We start from the raw sequence: 21,338 nt of genomic DNA on the forward strand, positions 1-21,338 counted from the left end.
CATTGCTTTCATTGCATTAGCAAGGCTCATATGCAAATACATACACATTTACAAGGTAACAGCCATAACATGCTTGTATAGCGATTCCAATGATGCAATATCAACAGAAGCTTCAGTCAGAAGTAGCGGTTTAGAAATAGGTGCCACGGTTAATTTCTTTTTAATACTGCCATTACACCCTTCTGGTTTCACTTGCTCAGAACCCTAAGAAGGAGTTTCAGCACGCACGCACTTTTGTTTGGTGAATCAGTTTGGAGGAGAAATGGCCCTTCAACCTTGGGCAGAAGATACTCACAATTTTCTTATTATTTAAGGATGAAGAAGTATTTTTTTCCTACTGAAACAGGTTTTAAGTGGGTGAAAATTCACACTAACATTATGCAATCATGCTCCTAAACTCTTACTGCAATCGAAAATGATCCTGCTCTTTTTTGTGCTCCCTTGCATCAGCACGAACATTTATGCAATCTGCACAGCAAATCAGATGGCAGTTATGTGCATTAAATCTAACCTAACAGAAAATGAATGTATTTAAAAAAAAGGTTACTTATCTGATTAATTCCCTTATATAGTTCCCTGTATACGAATGTTGGCAATTGCCCAGTAAAGTGAAAGCAGTCAGGTGCAGCTAAACTTATCTTTAGCATTGGCTTAAATGACAGCTCTAAACTACTTACAAGGAATGAACTCAGCTGCTCACCCGAGTTAGAATTGTGGCAAAGAATTAACACAAATAAATTGATGTTATTGCAATATGCTTTGAGACTCCCAGTTCGAAGCGCACTTGATGGCAAGGCTCCCTCATGGAAAGGACAGCTTTTGTGTTGGGCGGAGACAGCTTTTGTGTTGGGTTGACAGTTGGACTGATGATCTTAGAGCTCCTTTCCAACCTTAATGATTCTATTCTTGGTTTACTTTCATTAAAAAATAATCCAGCCACCAAGCCAGGAAACATGAAATTAGTTATTACTCTACCCTCAATTGGTTTAGTGTGGACTTGGTAATGTTAGGTTAATGGTTGGACTGGATGACCTTAAAGATCTTTTCCAACCTAAACGATTCTATGTCCTACTCATACTGAACAAAAAAAGCTTACAAGTTTTGAAGCCAGCCAAAAGGAATCAAATGCATAATTTTTTGTTTTTCCTTGATGCACTTTTTTGAAAAGACACATACTATGGCTCTTTTGTATGTTTGGATTATGCTTCCTAAAGCCCAACAAATCTCCACGTCAGGATCGTTTTTATGTGATTTTAAATATCTACAGAAGATGTATCAAAGCTGAATTCTTACACCATAGCACTGCTACCCCTGAAACAATTATCACGTGCCATCAGCATTTATACCTTTCACAGCTGCTACATCTACTTTCTCAGAATACCAGCAGGCCACAAAGTGAATGAGTCTTTTTCTTCTTCCAACTACCCAGCCTTCTGTTTCCCGTTTCTTTTCTGTAAGTTTTGTTTCATTTTTACCCACGGCAGACCCGGCAAATCCAGCACACTAGGTATACTCCCTGTGTGATTACTTTATTGCTTAAAACACTCGCGGCTTCTCTCGTTATCCATCCGGGCTGCGGGGTAACACCCATTCCTAAAAAGCGGAACAGAAGAAAACAGACAAGGTAAAAAGATGACGGCCTCCTCCTACAAGCCAAGGCCGTGTTTAAGCTAACCGTACTCAACGCAGCACGTACACACAGGCCGCTCCCGGCACAGGCCCGGCCTCTGCGCATGCGCGGCGCCGCCGGCCTCTCCCCACTGCGCAGGCGCGGCGCCGGCCCGCGCGCGCTCGGCGGGAGTGGGCGTGGCGCCGCCGGCGCATGCGCAGAGGCCGTGCCGGGCCCCGCCGGCGCAGCGCGGCGCATGGGCACTCGGCCGCGGTGCAGTGTGGGAAGGAGGCGGCTCTTCTCCCGGCGGAGGGTGGCGGTGAATCCTCCCGGCCGCTCACAGCAGTGTGGAGCCGCTTCCCCCCCTACCCCCCTCCTCCCTCCCCCCCGTCCTCCTCCTCCACCCCACATACACACCCTCCCCCCCCGCCCTCCGGCCCGCCGATTTAAAGGGGCAGCGGCGCCAATCCCGGGGACCATGCCGAACTTCTGTGCGGCTCCCAACTGCACCCGCAAGAGCACCCAGTCCGACCTGGCCTTCTTCCGCTTCCCCCGGGACCCGGTCAGGTGAGACCCCAGCCGGGCGCTGCCGGCGCCGCCTCGGGGAGGCAGCCCGCGCTGCGGAGGGGCGGGTTTGGGGAGGGGGGGGGGCCCAGGCCGCGCTTGCCTCTCCGCCTCAGGCCCCACCGGCCCGCAGCCCTCCGCCCCGCCGGAGGGGACGCCGCGGCGGGGAGGCGGCTCCCTCCCTCCCCCTTCCCCCGCAACCCCTCTCTCCGCGCCTCCTCACCTAGGCGGGGGGGCCGCCGCGGGACGGGACGGGACGGGGAGGGGGCCGGCGGGCGGCCGGAGCTGCCGCCTCTCCCGGCGGAGGCCGCCCGCGCTGTGGCGCCGGGGGGGCGGGGCTCGGCGGGACCCTCCGGCCGGCGGCGGGGAGGCGGCCGAGCAGCGGCGCATGCGCCGGGAGAAGAGCGGCTTCCTCCCCCCGGGCGGGGGCTTGGGGGCAGAGGTGGTGGCGGGCGGCCGTGGGGAGCGAGGGGCGGCCGGGCCGTGAGGGGCCGGGGGGGCTGAGGGTGTCGGGGGATGGAGGGGGCTGAGGGTGTCAGGGGAGTGAAGGGAGTGGGGGGCTGAGGGAGTGAGGGGCTGTGAGGGGACTGGGGGTGTTGGGGTGTCAGGAGATGGAGGGGGCTGAGGGTGTGAGGGGTTGTGAGGGGACTGGGGGGCTGAGGGTGTCAGGGGCTGCGAGGGGATGGAGGGGGCTGAGGGTGTCGGGCTGCGAGGGGATGGAGGGGACTGAAGGTGTCAGGGGATGGAGGGGGCTGAGGGTGTCAGGGGAGTGAAGGGCTGTGAAGGGAGTGGGGGGCTGAGGGAGTGAGGGGCTGTGAGGGGACTGGGAGTGTTGGGGTGTGAGGGGATGGAGGGGGCTGAGGGTGTGAGGGGAGTGGGGGGCTGAGGGAGTGAGGGGCTGTGAGGGGACTGGGGGTGTTGGGGTGTCAGGAGATGGAGGGGGCTGAGGGTGTGAGGGGTTGTGAGGGGAGTGGGGGGCTGAGGGTGTCAGGGGCTGCGAGGGGATGGAGGGGGCTGAGGGTGTCAGGGGATGGAGGGGGCTGAGGGTGTCAGGGGAGTGAAGGGCTGTGAAGGGAGTGGGGGGCTGAGGGAGTGAGGGGCTGTGAGGGGACTGGGGCTGTTGGGGTGTCAGGGGATGGCGGGGTCTGAGGGTGTGAGGGTTTGTGAGGGGACTGGGGGTGTGAGGGGATGGAGGGGGCTGAGGGTGTGAGGGGTTGTGAGGGGACTGGGGGGCTGAGGGTGTGAGGGGAGTGGGTGGCTGAGGGAGTGGGTGGCTGTGAGGGGACTGGGGGTGTTGGGGTGTGAGGGGATGGAGGGGGCTGAGGGTGTCAGGGGCTGTGAGGGGATGGAGGGGGCTGAAGGAGTGAGGGAGTACCTGGCCATGAGGGGAGGGGGGGGGCTGAGGGTGTCAGGGGATGGAGGGGGCTGAGGGTGTCAGGGGAGTGAAGGGCTGTGAAGGGAGTGAGGGGCTGTGAGGGGACTGGGGCTGTTGGGGTGTGAGGGGATGGAGGGGGCTGAGGGTGTGAGGGGACTGGGGGGCTGAGGCTGTGAGGGGATGGAGGGGGCTGAGGGAGTGAGGGGCTGTGAGGGGACTGGGGGGCTGAGGGTGTCAAGGGCTGTGAGGGGACTGGGGGGCTGAGGGTGTGAGGGGATGGAGGGGGCTGAAGGAGTGAGGGAGTACCTGGCCATGAGGGGAGTGGGTGGCTGAGGGAGTGAGGGGCTGTGAGGGGCAATGGGGGGGCTGAGAGTGTGAGAGGCTGCTGGGCTGTGAGGGGACTGGGGGGGCTGAGGGTGTGAGGGGTCATGAGGGGACTGGGGGGCTGAGGGTGTGAGGGGATGGAAGGGGCTGAAGGAGTGAGGGAGTACCTGGCCATGAGGGGATGGAGGGGGCTGAGGGGGTCAGGGGTTGTGAGGGGATGGAGGGCTGAGGGTGTCAGGGAGTACCTGGCCATGAGGGAACTGGGGGAGCTGAGAGTGTGAGGGGGTGGAGGGGGCTGAGGGAGTACCTGGCCATGAGGGGACGGGGTGGCTGAGGGTGTCAGGGGCTGAGAGAGGAACAGGGGACTGAGGGAGTGAGGAGCTCTGAGAGGAGGGGGGAGCTGAGGGTGTGAGGGAGAGAGGGGCTGTGAGGGGATGGAGGGGGCTGAGGGAGTGAGGGGACATGAGAGGAGTCGGGGGCTGAGGGTGTGTGGGAGTGCCTGGCCAGGAGGGGAATGGTGAAGCTGAGGGAGTGAGGGGCTGCTGGGCTGTGAGGGGAGTAGAGGGGCTGAGGGTGTGAGGGGAATGGGTGGCTGAGAGTGTGAGGGAGTACCTGGCCATGAGGGGAATGGTGAAGTTGAGGGAGTGAGGGGCTGCTGGGCTGTGAGGGGATAGGGGGGCTGAGGGAGTGAGGGGCCATGAGGGGAGGGGGGGGCTGAGGGTGTGAGGGGCTGCCTGGCTGTGAGGGAACAGGGGGGGCTGAGGGTGTGAAGGGAGTGGGACTGGGGGAATGAGGGGCTGCCTGGCTGTGAGGGGAGTGGGGGTGCTGAGGGACTGAGGGAGTACCTGGCCATGAAGGGAGTAGGGGGGCTGAGGGTGTGAGGGGATGCCTGTTGGAAGGGGGGAGATGCCGAGGGAGTGAGGGGCTGCCTGGCTGTGAGGGGTATGGGGGCTGAGCGTTTGAGCGGTGTGCGAGGGGCTGCCTGGCTGTGAGGAGTGTGAAGGAATGCCCGGCTGTAGGGGCTGCCTGGCTGTACCTGGGCGTGAGGGGGTGCGCATCTGTTAGGGGTGTGGGGCAGCGGTGGGATGTATGGCTGTTAGAGGTGTGGGGCAGCTGGAGGGGTGCAGGAGCAATGGCATGGGGCAGGGGAGCCTGTGCAGGGCCGGCACCGGTTCAGGTGGTGGAAGTCCGTCAGTCGTGCTGTGTGTACTGAGGGGATGTGGCGCTGGATGATGAGGTGTGTGCGTGGCAAATAGGACACCGGTGTGACAGGCAGCTGTCACAGGATTGCAGGGACGATGGTTGGTGGTGAAGCTTCGTGAGCAACAGCAGAAGTGATGGGATATTCATGTTCCCAATGGGTGAAAAGCAGGGATGGTGCACTGGTAGAGCAAGAAGTGTGCGAGTGAGAGGCCATGGAAAACACCATGAAAAACAAATCATGCACTTACACATAGAACCCCCATGTAGAAGCTCACCTTTAAATCTCGATAATGCTCTTACAGTTGTTTGACTTAACTTGCTCCTCACAATTTTGGAAGTTGCATAGATGCTAGAGCAATACCAGTTATCTCTCTCCTGAAAGCAGGTGATTAAGGCTGAAACTGTTGGTGATTTATACATGATAATCGCTTCCTTCCTTCCTTGAAGCTGCTTGACCAGATTTTTGGAAAATTTCAAAACCCATGGGAATTGTAGGTACACAGTCTTTTCTAAGAAAAGAGTCCCCTGTAAGTGATTTCAAAATGTAGGTGATTTCAAAAGAAGATACAAAAAGCTGGTACAGGTGGTAGCTGCTGCTTAAAGCTGCATTTTTGGAGATGTCGTCAAGCTCTCCTGGGTGAATGCAGTGCCTTGCGTTAAAGCTAGGATAACCACACCTCTTTCTGATGCCATACACAGAAAGGTTTTCTAGTATGATCCATATGGTTCACCATTAGCTGGGGAAGGGTCTGGAGCACAGGCCTTATGAGGAGCGGCTGAGGGAACTGGGGTTGTTCAGCCTGGAGAAGAGGAGGCTGAGGGGAGACCTTATCGCTCTCTACAACTACCTGAAAGGAGGTTGTAGTGAGGTGGGTTTTGGTCTCTTCTCCCAAGTAGTTAACGATAGGACGAGAGGAAATGGGCTCAAGCTGCACGAGGGGAGGTTTAGGTTGGATATTAGGAAAAATTTCTTTACGGAAAGGGTGGTCAAGCATTGGACCAGGCTGCCCAGAGAGGTGGTGGAGTCACCATCCCTGGAAGTGTTCAAAAAACGGGTAGATGTGGCACTTTGGGACATGGTTTAGTCTAGTCTACCCTTGATTGGTTTAGTGTGGACTTGGTAATGTTAGGTTAATGGTTGGACTGGATGGTCTTAAAGGTCTTTTCCAACCTAAATGATGCTATGATTCTATATTACGCATGTTTATGCTTTTAATGAAATTACTGAAATTGAAATAGTTGATTGCCTAGTCTTCACCTTTCATTTGTGTGACTCGCTCCTAGCGTTGTGTTTCTCCACCTTCCATCCTGTGAGAACCTCAGGTTCTTACACAGTCAAAGGAACGGCTGCAGGTTCTACGGCATTGAAGAGACTTGGTGCTGTCTGAACTTCAGTCTTAATTTGTAACGAGTCCATGCTGTAAAATCTGTCATGTCAAGTTGTGCAAAATCAGTCAATACATGACGGTTTATTGTGTGAAAAAAATACCCACTTCAGTTTATAATTTTGCATTGAAAGACGTTTTGAATGAATGTTTTCCATGGTAGCAATGCAGAGGTATATCAAAAAATGTGCAGTTAAAGAATGCACTAATTTTCAAGATTTTTTGTTTTTTTAAACTGTTTTGGAATTAGACTACTACTACTTTTACCACCGTTTGTGGAAATTTAGAAATAAAAACCTTTTGAAGAATACAATGCATGTCAGTCAGCTACAGTGAGTTGAACAATATGATTTTATGGATATTTCTTTTGCAAACGTTAAAGTGGATCGCAGATGTCGTTTTAGGAAGCATGTACTGGCTTACATTTCTACACTGTGTGAGTAAGCATGCTTTCTGAGTGCGTAACTACTTCATAATCCCTTTGAAGTAGTTCAGGCTAATACGATTAACGTTCCTGAAACAGAATAGTAGAAAATAGAGTTAAAATTGATCCTGAAGGATCATCTAGACCTTTCCACTGGCCAAAGAAAGGATAAGCTATACCTAAACTGTTTCTATTGTCTTTGTCATGCTCTTAAAAACATGCAGTGACAAAGATGGCACTCTCTTTAAGCTCTCTCCAAGTTTTAAACCCCCACTTATATCCTACAGATTTCTCATTTAAACCTATGTTAGAATGTCTGCAGTTGATCATATATTCTGTTTGAACAGCAGCATTTAAAGATTGATAAATCCATGCAACCTTCTGGCTTTGTGGACTGGAGGATGTTAGTGGTTTATTCTCCTGTTTGAACTATAGCAGTCACCTGCAGTTGTAAATGACAATGTGTTGCTTGCACTGCTTGCTGTCATAGAAACCTCTTTCTGTTATAGGTCAAACTGGTCTGGCAAGCGAAGTACTTTATGAGAAAAATGTGTTGTTTACACTTGGCAGCTTACAGTGAGAAAGTTGAGTATAACGACATTAGAATACTTCTCTAAAAAATAAATTTTAATTTAAAAAAAAAAGTCATTGATGAGAAGTATGTAGTCCCAGGTAAATTGTCTCTACTACCTTACTGCTTTCAGTTTTTCCACAAAAACTGAATAATTGCCTTTACTTTTTCCCAGTTCAGTGCTAAGCAGTTCCAGTTAGACGTTCCAAGTCTGATCTTTCAAGCGTTAGCAAGTCTGTGAGAGCTAACCAGTTAGTTAAGACCAGCTTCGTTTATTGTCCCTACCTGAGAAAATGAGAAGGGGTGCACAGATTAGGCTTTGAAAACGAACCAGCTGCATTTAATGGATGGTACGTAGTCGTTTCATATCAAACATTAATGTAAATAGACGCTGTTGCCCCATTAAGGATGCATATTTTATAGTTTCATACGGCCTAGGTAGTGATCCCCACAGTAAGATCTGCCTGTTTAACCCTCATCTGTGTTTCTGACTCTCTGTCACGGTGGTTTGAGTTAAGGTGAGGTGTGAGTATTTAGAACAAAATACTTCTTAAGCAAAGAGATGCTATTCTGCTGCAGTTGACCAATATTGAGGTAACGTAAATGGGTTAGACTCTGTCCGCACCTAAATAAAATGCCATGTGAGCTTCCATGAGATGTTAGCAGATCTCTGAAAATGTAAGGTTTGTGACTGAAGAAAACCTTAAAAGCTAATGAGCGATACCTAAGTGGTGTAATATAGTGCATCGAAATGGCTTTTAACTTGTGCCAAATACTTTGCAACTAAAGCACTTGTGCAACAGTATGCAGTGTGCATTAGAATCATAGAATTGTTTAGGTTGGAAAAGACCTTTAAGATCATCCAGTATTAGCTGAATACTAAAAAACTGGAGAAAATATTAAAATCTTTTTAATTGCTGCTTGGATAATACCATGCAGAGCTATGTTGGGTGATTTCAGGGGCCTGGCCTCCTTTTTCTTTGTTCTTCCATTCCTTGGAGAGCATTCCTTTTGGAGCCAAACTCGTAGCAAGACTGAACGGCTGAATTCAGACTCAGATGGAGCTTGCGTGTCCAAGTCAAGTCATGTAACCTCCACCATCTCCCTCTAGTCCTGTAGCTACCTGTGAAAACATCGATGCTCCAGCCTTCGCCCACAGAGTTTCCTAGATGTCTAGAGTTCTGGTTACTGATCTGCTGCTCTGATGGGGTGAGGAGCTTGGCACCCGTGTCTGATCAGGGTCCACAGACTGGGGTTCTGCGTGCCAGTGGCTTCTGGACCGTGTCGTCAGACAGTGTTGACTTCAGCACAAAAGGCAGTGGCCACAGCCGCTTTTAAGTAACTGTAGAAGTTGGGAAGGGAGAGGAATATTGGGTGGTTAATTTAATCTTTGTGAGGCTCCTCTCCCGAGTAAGTCCCCTCTGAAGAACTCGTGGTATCTTTTGCCATCACTCATTATCATAGAATCATTTAGGTTGGAAAAGACCTTTAAGATCATCCAGTCCAACCGTTAACCTAACATTACCAAGGCCACCACTAAACCAATTAAGGGGAGAGTAGCAACTTCATGTTTCCTGGCTTGGTGGCTGGATTATGTTTAATGAAAGTAAAAACTAGGAATCACTAAGGTTGGAAAGGATCTCTAAGATCATCAGTCCAACCATCAACCCAACACCACCATGTCCACTCAGCCATGTCCCAGATTGCCACGTCTACCCATTTTTTTGAACCCCTCCGGGGATGGTGACTCCACCACCTCTCTGGGCAGCCTGGTCCAATGCTTGACTACTCTTTCTGTGAAGAAATTTTTCCTAATATCCAACCTAAACCTCCCCTGGCACAGCTTGAGCCCATTTCCTCTTGTCCTATCGCTAACTACTTGGGAGAAGAGACCAACACCCTCCTCACTACAACCTCCTGTCAGGTAGTTGTAGAGAGCGATAAGGTCTCCCCTCAGCCTCCTCTTCTCCACGCTAAACAACCCCAGCTCCCTCAGCTGCTCCCCACCAGCCCTATGCTCCAGACCCTTCACCAGCCTTGTTGCCCTTCTCTGGACACGCTCCAGCACCTCAAGGTCTTTCTTGTATTGAGTGGCCCAAAACTGGACACAGTATTCCAGGTGCGGCCTCACCAGCGCCGAGTACAGGGGGACAATCACCTCCCTGCTCCTGCTGGCCACACTATTCCTGACACAAGCCAGGATGCTGTTGGCCTTCTTGGCCACCTGGGCACACTGCTGGCTCATGTTCAGCCGGCTGTCGACCAACACCCCCAGGTCCTTTTTGGCCAGGCAGCTTTCCAGCCACTCTTCCCCAAGCCTGCAGCGTTGCATGGGGTTGTTGTGACCCAAGTGCAGGACCCGGCACTTGGCCTTGTTAAACCTCATCCAGTTGGCCTCGGCCCATCGGTCCAGCCTGTCCAGGTCCCTCTGCAGGGCCATCCTACCCTCCAGCAGATCGACACTCCCACCCAGTTTGGTGTCATCTGCAAACTTACTGAGGGTGCACTCAATCCCCTCATCCAGATCATCGATAAAGATATTAAACAAGGCTGGCCCCAAAACAGAGCCCTGGGGAACACCGCTCATGACTGGCTGCCAACTGGGCTTAACTGCATTCACCACAACCATTACTCTGATCTGGTCCCTGGCTGTTACTAGTATCTACTAAACTTGCTCTCTGGTTGGCAGCAATATCAGAGGTGAAGGGATACAGGCTGATTTTTGTCTGTTCTTGACAACTGCGTGCCAGTTCTAGATGTGCCATCGCTGCCACCAGTTTGTCCCTGTGTGGTTGCCAGGAGGCGATTCGGAGGAGTTACCCTCATGTGGGGAGCTCTGACCTTGCTCCCTGGCAGTCATCTTCGGCTTCCCTGAGTCACTGAGAGGCAGGGGAGACCACTAGGATCAGGCTCTTCCTCTGGACACCCCTCTGGACTGAAACCCTCCCCAGTGACTATGGGGAGGCTCATCAGCCTTTGTGACAGCCCGATGCGCTCACCTTTAATGGGTTATTTGGTAATCAGCACCCACTCAGAAAGTGGGGGAGCTGGTTTCAATGTAATCTGCGTGCTGAAGGTCTCCCATGTAAAAAGACTGTGTTTATAATGTTTGGTTAAATGAAGAACGCTCTCCTGTTCTCTTGTTGGCATGATTGCACTGTCTAGGCAAGAGCACAAGATCTGTGGTGCCAAAAAAACTGAGCAAGGAATGGTATTTTTTTCTTCTTACTATTTCAAGTCATTATTAAGAATACTATGTGTAGATCTATGAGAGCGATATTAGAAATGATCCCTGTTTTATGGCACTTGCTGCTACTGTGACTTTGATACTTTTGCATGAATGAAAACTTAAGACGCACGAACGGTTCAGCCAGCAGAAATCAGAATCCAAGATTCCCCCCTTTCACCTTCACAGTTGCCCTTTACTGCGCTCGGTTAAAGTAGAGGTGATGGTGAATCCACTCAGAGCTGTGGATTTCCTCATTTGGGCTGCCCACCAAAACATCTGGCGAGACAGCCTTCATTCCTAAATTGTTGAATAATCACTAATTATTTTTCTCCCTCTTTGCTCCAGTGAGCAATAATTCTGTGTTTGCAGTCAAAAATAATCATAAAGTTGCTTTTTCGTAACTCGTAGCTGTTTCTTGGGGTGGGACCCATCTTCTTTTTAATTTAGGAATAAAAAAGAAGACTTAAAGCCTTTTGTTTTTAAGTGGACCGAGTAATTTTTTCACTTTCATGTGTTTTGGCAATGACTGGGTTGTGGGGGGGTCTCCCCCACTTTGTCCTACTGAAATAGTGGATAGACTCTTCATGTTAAGTTCTCTGTGTAGGTTCCTGGAACTTTGTGGAGATCGCAAACAAGTTGTGTTGTTTTTTTAAATTGGTACACTTTAAAATCCGAGTTCATGTTGAAAAACATGTAGCGAAGTGATGGATCGTAAAGTAAAATAAGTCACTGAGACTGTAGTGGAAGTTTCTTCTCCTTTTTGCTGTAGAATTATTGTGATATTACTGTACTTCTTTATAATGTAATTGTCTCTGGCATTCTCAAGTTTGCCTGGGGAAGGATTTACCCTCAGAGGAATGGGAGCTTGTGTAAGCACTCTGTACAGTTAGAATAATGAACAAATCATCAGTTGTGTTCATGTGAAGGTTTCTATTCTTCTGTATTGTATGTTTTTGACTCTCTGTTTACTTGTGTGCCATTGTAAATTGGTGGCTCTGTGATGCCATGAGGTGTAAGCAAGGGCATTAAAATAATGCTGCTTTGGAGGATTATTTTTGCAGGAAGGAAATTACTATTTTTTTTTAACCTTTTAAATACAGATATATCAATAGCTGCTCGACTCTTGTTAATTTATATATATTTTTACTACACAGATGAAATAGCAGATTAATTTTACTGGAATAGCTGTGCAGAATCAGTCTATGCATGTTGTTGCTCAAAAATCCATAGCAAGAGCAATTGCATAGACCGAGATGGGGGAAATAGAGGCTGAGTAATGTGTTTGCATCAATTACTGCAAGTGTTTTAGTCAGCAGAGGAAATACTATCTTGCATATCTAAAAGGAGCCCGATTAGTAGGGGAAATGTTTCTTCAGCTTTGTGTTATATTTCGGAGAACTAATCCAAAGCAGAAGTAAATGTTGTAAAAATATGTATCTAACACAAACTTACTTCAGGCATGTGAGCACTCTCTGTAGAACGATTGCTTTTTTATTTCTATTATTTCACTTTTCAAAACTCTATTCTAAACTCCCCAATGACCACAATAAAGAAGAAAAATGCTGTATTTTGGAGAGAGGTAGAGAAGAAAACTATTTTAACAGCTGCCTTCAAAAACTTTGACTTGAGTCTAAAAGCACATCTCTTTTTTAACTTTTTTCTTTACAATTAAATTCTTAAGAATTATATGGTCAGGTTTCATGAGCAACTGCTATGCAATCTGGTGTGTGTGTGTGAGACAAAGGCAAGAGTGTAAATTAAGGGAAAAGATTCCAGAATTTGTGGAGCAGTGTTAAGTGGTGAGCAAAAGAAGAAAAACAATTTTTTAAAAAGATTTGATTGTATGTTACAACGGAAGGTGTCCAGAACTTCCCCTAGCCCTGCACAAAGGGCAGGGCTCACTGCACTCCCAATTTTGAGTACAGTTTGAAATTGTTTTATCTTAAAACTAGCTAATTCTTTTGCTTACATGCAGATGTCAAAGATGGGTAGAGAACTGTCGAAGGGCAGATTTAGAAGATAAAACTCCAGATCAACTCAACAAGCATTACAGACTGTGCGCTAAACATTTTGAGACTTCTATGATATGTAGAAGTGTAAGTAAACCCATGCATTTTTTTTTATTCCATCTTGCAGAATGTGACTAACGTTTTTCATCAGAATGCTGCATTTTAATATTTGATCTCCTGGGTAACTGGTTCCCGGGAAAATGAATCTCTTAGTCTTAATTGAGGTCATTGTCATGGTCCAGGGCACTGCACAGACTCGCAGATGTTGGCACAAAGGATGAGGTGGAAGTGAGCAGCTGGTGAAGAGAAAAGCAGAGCTGCTCCTGCTGGTTTAATATGTTTGTGGAGCCCTGGTCTTCACTGCAGTTCTTTCCTCATGCAAAGCAATGCTCATTTTGTTTATTATCCCTAGATGTTACAACACTATATAAATTTATTGGGTGTAAGTATGTAAGTTTGCGTACCTCTTATTATTTAAAATCATTAATGTGCTGTTACTGAAGTGTGTACACAGTGTGATTCAGTTAAATTACACTCTGTTGTGGCCAAGAGATGTAAACGTTCTTTGCATCTGTCAAGCTTTTGGTTCCTGTTATATTTCATCCAGCTAAAATCATGGCACTGTTTCCTGTTAATGAAATAATAGCTTTCAATTCTTCTTGTTAATGCGATAGTGCTGATTTTAACAGCTTACATAACAGTAGGAAACGGTGGATTTAGGGCTTTATATCAAGTTCTAATTTCCAGGCTGAATTTTACATTGATACATAGGCAAAATCAATCCTTTAGTTATGAAGGATAATTAAAATACACTTTTTAAAACACAAAGTTAAAAGCTTAGACTTCTAGCTCCTGGTGGTATTACACATGACAGGGTCTCTGATTAGCCAGCATCCCAGAAACAAACGAACAAATGAATGTTGGAAGTAATTCTGATTCTGAAATGAAGCGTTATGAAACTCAGTTTGTTTAAAATGTATTTCAGTCTAATGAATTATGTATAAACATAATCAGTTAAAATTCTGTACTTACTGGAAATTAGCCAGTTTAGACAACATAAGTTTACAATATATGCAAATATAAAATTTTACTTAAAATATTTTGCTTTAACTGCTGGAAACATTTACATGACCATCTAGAAGTCTTTTCTTCCTCCTGCTCATTTGACAGATACATTTTCCTTCAATATGATCTTTCATGATGGTGTTTGGTGGAATTAGTAAGTCTACCCAAAGAAGCAGTTGACATTTTCATTGTGAAAATGGCTATGCGATTGTTTCTGGAATTGTGAAATAAGTGATAAAAACCAAAGCTCAATAGTAACAAAACGTACCCTTTCTGATGTGTAGATATCTTTTTATCCAGGGGAAAAAAAAAATCACAGTATTACAGTATTAATTATTGCATCTGGGGTCTTTGATGTGAAGATAACAGGGAAGAAAACCCAGTGGTTTGGGTTGGGGTGGTGGATTTTTTTAAAATATGTCTCGTCTCATTTTCAGTGTTCTCTTGGTACCCCAAAATGTGAATTGCATAGCATAGCTTTCTCTTTGTTTTGAAACATCAGAAAGTGAAAAATACTTTTTAAAAAAAGGGAAGAAAAAAGAAAAGGGGGGGGGGGGTATGGTATCTGAACTTCTGGGGGCTTGTTGTGGACACAGACTGAGAAGTTCCCAAAGATATCCCCAGTCTGGATGTCTGTCTTCTTACAGAGCCCTTACAGAACAGTTTTAAGGGATAATGCTGTGCCAACTATATTTGATCTTACAAGTCACTTGAACAATCCTCACAGCAGACATAGGAAAAGGATAAAAGAGCTGGTAAGTTTTTCATGTAAGATTTTTTTTTTTTAATATCAAAATAATGAAGGCAAGCAAGTTCATGTGAAACTTTTGTGTAAAAGTGTCAGATAATAATATTTAGCACTTGAGTGTTTGCATTTTCTGTACTACCTATTCTAGTATATTTGTGTTGATTATAAGTTAAATGCCCAAATATTATGCTGATAAAAAACTTACCCATTAAGGAAGGTTTAATGAAGTAGTCTGGAAAATGAAATGTGGTCATCCAGAGCTGATTCTGTCTTCCAAAGGAAGTGCATAGTTTCCCTTTTGTTGTTATTACAGCACTAATTGGACATGACTTATGCATAGTACCCTGAAATTCTTGCTACATATTGATTGTGATCTTCAACTCACCCTTTTATCTTGAAGTCTGCACCAATTCAGACATGCTTGTTTTAGGTTGTTGTTCTGAAAAGATGATCCATGTATAAAACCAAGATCAAACATTTTTTTGTGGAATTGTGTCTTATCAATACCTCTTTTGTGTCATTTAGAGAATGAGTGTCTCTACGTATCTGTGCTTATAAGTATACTGACAGTTAAGAGGAATTCAACTCCTAAACTCTGCTTATATTTTGGAAAATTACGGACAATTTCTAAATATTTCTTCATGAGTTTGAGTTTGTTTATTGGCTGAAAATAAGAGTTAAAGATGGTTCTGGCTACTGGCAGTGCATGTTCAGATTGAAACAGAATTCTTTAATGGAATCTATTTACTAATAATTATAACATATGTATTGAACAAACTCCTAATATAAGTATGGGAATCTTAGCAGTAGTAGCAAACTATTCTTGTGTCGTTAGTAGATATGTGTCATGGCAGCAATAACCTACCTGAAGAAACCTCCTTCTCTTGGCCCTTCTAGCACTTTTTGGTAAATGTTAACACTCTTAAAATGGTCTCGTCTACAACTGATCTTGATGTGGTTTAATATTTTATGGTCATGTGTAGACATTATCATCAATATAAGTTTGTTTTTTTTTTTAAGAGTGAAGATGAAATAAGAACACTGAAGCAACAAAAGAGTAAGTGGGCAAAATAATTGAGTTAAAAACTTTGTTTACTAAGGCTGAGAAGGTAGTACAGGACATGTAACTGTAAGTTTATATGTATCGGGAGGATAATTGAGTTGCTGCTTGAGTCAAACAGCCAGTCTAAGCTCTTTCCGAAATACTCGTTCACTTCTAAACTGGAAACATTCTTTGCTGGACTCCAGTAACTTAAAGGTAATGGGGATAATAGGGAAAGCAAATGTTATGTTTTATTTGTGTTATCTTGACACTTACATTATTTTGCATTTTGTAGTTGAAGCTTTTGAACGGGAGCAGGCAACTCAAGAATTGAACGAAAGCAATGAACAAAATACTGTCTCAGAGGAAGGGGGGGAAGAACAAGAGGAAGAAGCTGTCCCCTTAACACTGGAAGAAAGAGAAAACAAAGACTACCTTAAATCTTTGTTTGAAATTTTGATCCTAATGGGTAAACAAAATATTCCTTTGGATGGCCATAGTGTTGATGAGCTTCCAGAAGGTATTTTTACTTCAGATAACTTTCAGGCTCTACTGGAATATAGAATAAATGCTGGAGATGAAGTTCTGAGGAAACGCTTTGAGATGACTGCGGTCAATCTTGAGTATTGTTCGAAAACGCAGCAGAAACAAATGCTTGAGATCTGTGAAAGCTGTGTTAGAGAAGAGACACTGAGGGAAGTAAGAGACTCGCACTTCTTTTCGATTGTCACCGATGAAGTAGTAGACATAGCGGGAGAGGAACATTTGCCAGTGTTGGTGAGATTTGTTGATGATTCTCATAATCTAAGAGAAGAATTCATAGGTTTTTTACCTTATGAGGCTGATCCCGAAATTCTAGCTGTGAAGTTCCATACGACTATTACTGAAAAGTGGGGTCTAAACATGGAGTACTGTCGAGGTCAAGCCTACATTGTCTCCAGTGGGTTTGCTTCTAAAATGAAAGTTGTGGCTACAAGACTCTTGGAAAAGTATCCACAAGCTGTGTATACGCTGTGTTCCTCTTGTGCCTTAAATGTTTGGCTGGCAAAATCCGTTCCTGTTGTTGGTGTTTCCATCGCGTTAGGAACAATCGAAGAAGTTTGCTGTCTTTTTAATCAGTCTCCGCAATTGCTAGTAGAACTGGACAACACAATTTCTGTTCTTTTTCAGAACAACAAGGAGAAGGGTAACGAGCTGAAGGAGATCTGCCGTTCTCAGTGGACAGGCAGGCATGATACTTTTGAGGTTTTAGTGGACCTCATGCAAGCACTGGTACTGTGCTTGGATGCGGTAAGCAGCGACTCCTCCGTCAGGTGGAACAACTTTATTGCCGGCCGAGCATTTGTACTTTCAAGTGCATTAACAGATTTTGACTTCATTGTCACTATCGTAATTCTGAAAAATGTTCTGTCTTTTACAAGAGCATTCGGAAAAAATCTCCAAGGACAAACATCAGATGTGTTCTTTGCAGCTAGCAGCTTAACAGCAGTGTTGCATTCTCTGAATGAAGTGATGGATAATATCGAAGTTTACCATGAATTTTGGTTTGAGGAAGCAACAAATTTGGCTACAAAACTGGATGTACAAATTAAACTCCCAGGAAAATTTCGCAGGGCACAACAAGGTAACTTGGACTCTGAGGTAACATCAGAAAATTACTACAAAGAAATCCTTAGCATCCCCACAGTGGAGCATATTATTCAAGAATTAAAAGATATATTCTCAGAACAACACTTAAAAGCTCTTAAGTGTTTATCGTTGGTGCCCTCAGTCATGGGGCAGCTCAAATTCAACACGTCTGAGGAGCACCACGCTGACATGTACAAAAATGACTTGCCTAATCCGGACACACTTTCTGCTGAGCTTCATTGTTGGAGAATCAAGTGGAAGCACAGAGGAAAAGATATTGAACTTCCAGCTACTATTTATGAAGCACTTCACTTGCCCGACATAAAATTTTTCCCTAACGTTTACGCGTTGCTTAAAGTCTTGTGCATACTTCCAGTGATGAAGGTGGAGAATGAAAAATACGAAATAGGACGAAAGCGCTTAAAGGCATACCTGAAAAACACCTTGACAGAGCAAAGGTCAAGCAACCTAGCTTTGCTGAACATAAACTTTGATATAAAACATGACTTAGATTTAATGGTGGACACCTACATTAAACTCTATCCAGATAAAGTCGAATTTCAAGAAGACTTTATTCCCTCAAACAACTCTGAAGTAACAGAAGATGCTTAATTTTTTAAGCTCTAACCAATCTGTTGAAACAGCTTTTTCTTAATTAAGTTTCAACGCTAAGAAAAAAAACTGTGAAATCTATAAAATCACTGCAGTTGTATTTCCATTTTAGGTCTTGGACTGAAGAAGCTGTGGTCAGTGACCCAAATCATGTTTTGTTAGTCTGCATTAAATGTGTTATGCGAACAAAACCAAACCTGAAAATAAGCCCATGCTCTTGGCAGAGGTGCTTTCTACATCTGATTGACTTAACTAGGTGCTCGTTTACTTTATTGCATTTTGGAAACAGTGCATTGTGATTGTAGATCTGATGGGGCTGTTACGTATTTGCTCACGAATTAGGGTAAGAAAAAAACCCCCTTGAAATGTTAAAAAGAGTATAATCCATTTCAGTTCTGTTACTTAGGATTTTATTCTTTTTGAAAACTTTACAAGAGTCTTTGTATATTTAATTGGCATTTTGGAGAGTGGATGCAGCTATTGCACGATCCCCGTGCTGTGGACTGTTCTCGGTGTAAAGTGAATGTTAGTGGTATAGAGGTACGTTTACGGTTTCATTGGAAGAGTCAACCTCTTTAATCTCTCGATGACTGTTTACATTCCTTTGTGTGAGACACAAAACTTTTTTTTTCCTTAGGCTTTTAACAGGCATGGCAGGAGTACTGAAATTCCTAAAAGACACTAAAAACTTAAATTTTATTCCACAAATGTTCAAATCCGTTTGTTCTCTTCTGACTCTGACACAAACCCGTGCATCTTATTGTCTGTTTATTTGTAAACTCACCCAGGAAAGTTTAAGAGTTTGTTGTTTGTCTAGAAGTAAGATTGAAAATATTCCTGTTATTTTTGGCAAGAATGAAACATTTTTGTACAGTTTATTGCAATTTAAAATAAAATGTGAATTGCTTTTTACATAGTATTGGATTTCTCAGTAAAGCTGTGCCTCTTCAAGAACGTGTATTCTTTTGTACAGTACTTAGTTTTGGCAATTTTTTCTGTTTTTGCAATTCTAGTGAGTGGCATTGTCTTAAGACACAGGAAACTTTCTGTAATAGCACTTATGATCTGTATGTTCTGCTGAAGGTTTTTTAAAGTATTTTGAGATAGCACTAAATACAGTGCTTTTAATTGTCAAGTTCTGTCTAACTGAAACAGGTGGAAATAGATTAAATTTGAAATGGTTGAAAAGTTCAGTTTTGCAGCTATCCTGATGCATGCCAATTTTATAACTTGTTTATAGTTGTCCTTTTATGTACTTCCCAGTTGCAGTGGGAGAGACCCCCAGCAACAGAAAATCGAATGTACAGACTATGACAAATGCAGTTCTTAATGTTTTAATGCAGTCAAACAATAAGAATAAATTTGAAAAAAAAAAAAAACCAAAACACCTTTACTAAGTAATCTTAGATATTAAAGTGTACATTGTAAGAAATGCTTTCAGGAGCTTTTATTTACATTGGAATAGTAAAAATTACTCTTAAAAAGTATTATCTTTTCTTTCCACTGCTATTTGTGTATACTTTCTGGCATGCTTTCATGTTAATGCAATTGTTGCCTCCATCAGTAAAAAGTGTTTTAGCTAATAGCTTGCTCTGTTCCTCTGAATGTAGGAAAATAGCCCAAATCTGTTAATGCTATTAAAAAAAGAAAGAGGCATTTTCTAAATTAGAAGTCATATGGAAAATTGTCTTTTTTTAAAGATGATCTCAATTACAATTTTAATAAATAAATAAATAAATAAATCTTTCCCATCCTGGGAATGTCTGTGAGTTCCCCTGCTAAACACAGCAATGCGAGGTGGTGGTGACCCGAGATTGTGAGCCCCGTGTCGATAACGTCAGGTTGGATGAGCCCAGGCTTACGGGCATAATCAGAGAAGGAAAAAATTGATACCCAGTGCCACGTAATTGGCCAAAAGAGATGAAGACTGCTTTCTGACTGTGTAAATGAGATCTTTTTACTGAGGTACCGAGATAAATTGAAGCAGGGAAATGCAGTAAAACACTCCTCTAGCTACTGAAGTGTCTTCTGGAGCTCAGCTGAGACTGACAGTTGTGACTAGCGTTGCTAATTAGCTGGCTCCGAGAGCCTCGATCGCTCGGTGTGCTTGATCATTGCACAGCCTTTCACAGGGATGCTTAGCTTGTCTCTCATCAATCAGAAGCTCCTTATTTAGCCGATTTGAATTGTCCTGTTGGTGAGGAATGTCTCGGTTTTTAGGCACATCAGTGCATCGCTTAGGAGCCTGTAGCAGGTGGTCTGAATAGCGGTGGCTCGGCAGGATGTGGAGGAGCAAAGGAATAGCAGGCTGCAATGGTAGGTACCCCTTTAACTTAAGAGCTTGGTGTGGAGGAAAACCATTTACTGAAATTGTAGTGGCTCCCATATTATTTCTGGGCATGCAGAGAAAGGATGCGACTGAAGTGGAATGCAGTAATATAATTTTAAAGAGAACGTTATTGCTAGAGCAGGTCAGAGACTGACAGAGAAGTGTCTGAAAATGGGACAAATAATCACTGAAGATAAATTTTGATTCCCTTTTTTTTTTTTAACAGATTCTTGAGACAGAGGAAATTGTCATCTTAAATATCCTGCCAATTCAGGGCAGAATGTATTTCCAAGGTGCATCTGAGGTATTTACCTTGTTTTGACCTGGCTTTTTGGCACATGTTATGTAATGAAGCAATATGTCTGTTTATGTGAAGTATCACTGCTGAGAAATTAATGTATTTTAGTGAAAGCGGATTTTCCTTAGCTGCTCAGCTGACTGTGTTTTGTGAAAGCAGTGCTTGTCTTAAGAATACACGAACTCGACTTCCTTTTCCCATGCACAGAGTTCCTGTTACAAATCACTATTACTTCTTCAGAAAGTAGCATGTAGCTTTCTGTCTCCTGTAGTGTTATTTCTGTCACTGGCTGCAGAAATCCTGTAGCTGCTTGTTTGGCTGCCAAGGTTCTGCTGTAAAGAAGCAGAGGACCAGAACCACTTAATGATTCTGGGTGCAGCTATGCTGTTCCCCCCCGCGCTCTGTTTCTGTGAAACACTACAAATCTCAGAGTTGCCAGAAACATCCCGATTACGCTTAAGAAGGTGAAAATAAATCTCTTTACTGGATCTGATTCAAGAAACAGTTGCTAACCTAGAATAACAATAGGTGTTATCCCAAAGCACGCTTAACATTCAGTAATTTCCAGACATCTGATGCTCCCTGCTTCCCCTAAGGAAAACAGTTCTTACAAAGAACAGCAGTCTCCCCAACATTTTGCCTATGTGTAAGTTGTGAGGCATCAGAAAAAAAAAAAATGGAGTTGGAAATTGTAGACGGATCTATAGCAATTTCAAAATAAGTGCATGTTCATCATAAGTTCTCTTTACTTTGCAAAATAACGGTTAATCAAACAGAATTCAGTGTGCATGTTCCATAACACAATAGTTGGTCATATTATTATTGCCATAGCTATCCAGTGTTTCTATGGATTTATTTTCATGTAGCAAGCTTGCTGTTTTTTCCTTAAAACCATGCCTGTTTGTCTTCTGTTTTAGCTGGC

The 21,338-nt window shown here is 44.6% G+C and overlaps 1 protein-coding gene across 4 annotated transcripts; it reads left to right on the forward strand.

Annotated features, from left to right (window-relative positions):
• Positions 1-2,052: 2,052 nt before the first annotated feature.
• THAP12 (THAP domain containing 12) lies at positions 2,053-20,417 on the forward strand. 4 transcript variants are annotated; one of them, XR_012831181.1, is made up of 6 exons: positions 2,077-2,176; positions 12,660-12,780; positions 14,406-14,513; positions 15,527-15,563; positions 15,844-18,132; positions 20,345-20,417. XR_012831181.1 is itself a non-coding variant. In XM_075713540.1 (6 exons), exons 1-6 carry the CDS (start codon positions 2,088-2,090, stop codon positions 17,787-17,789), a joined length of 1,908 nt encoding a protein of 635 aa, XP_075569655.1. In that variant the 5' UTR covers positions 2,077-2,087; the 3' UTR covers positions 17,790-19,119. The 4 variants fall into 4 exon arrangements, 3 of the variants coding, with proteins under 3 accessions (XP_075569665.1, XP_075569655.1, XP_075569647.1); XM_075713540.1 differs by lacking the exon at positions 20,345-20,417 and having other exon boundaries at positions 15,844-16,325; positions 16,719-19,119; XM_075713550.1 differs by lacking the exon at positions 20,345-20,417 and having other exon boundaries at positions 2,053-2,176; positions 15,844-19,119.
• The last annotated feature ends 921 nt before the right edge of the window (positions 20,418-21,338 follow it).

This window comes from Pelecanus crispus, chromosome 1 (assembly GCF_030463565.1).
Source record: "Pelecanus crispus isolate bPelCri1 chromosome 1, bPelCri1.pri, whole genome shotgun sequence".
Lineage (NCBI taxonomy): Eukaryota > Metazoa > Chordata > Aves > Pelecaniformes > Pelecanidae > Pelecanus > Pelecanus crispus.

Bases quoted from the DNA above. Each gene is read 5' to 3' on its own strand.
- THAP12 (XM_075713550.1), top strand. From the start codon at position 2,088: ATGCCGAACTTCTGTGCGGCTCCCAACTGCACCCGCAAGAGCACCCAG. The intron at 12,781-14,405 runs GTAAGTAAACCC...GTCTTCTTACAG, and splicing joins CTTCTATGATATGTAGAAGT to AGCCCTTACAGAACAGTTTT. The intron at 14,514-15,526 runs GTAAGTTTTTCA...TTTTTTTTTAAG, and splicing joins GGAAAAGGATAAAAGAGCTG to AGTGAAGATGAAATAAGAAC.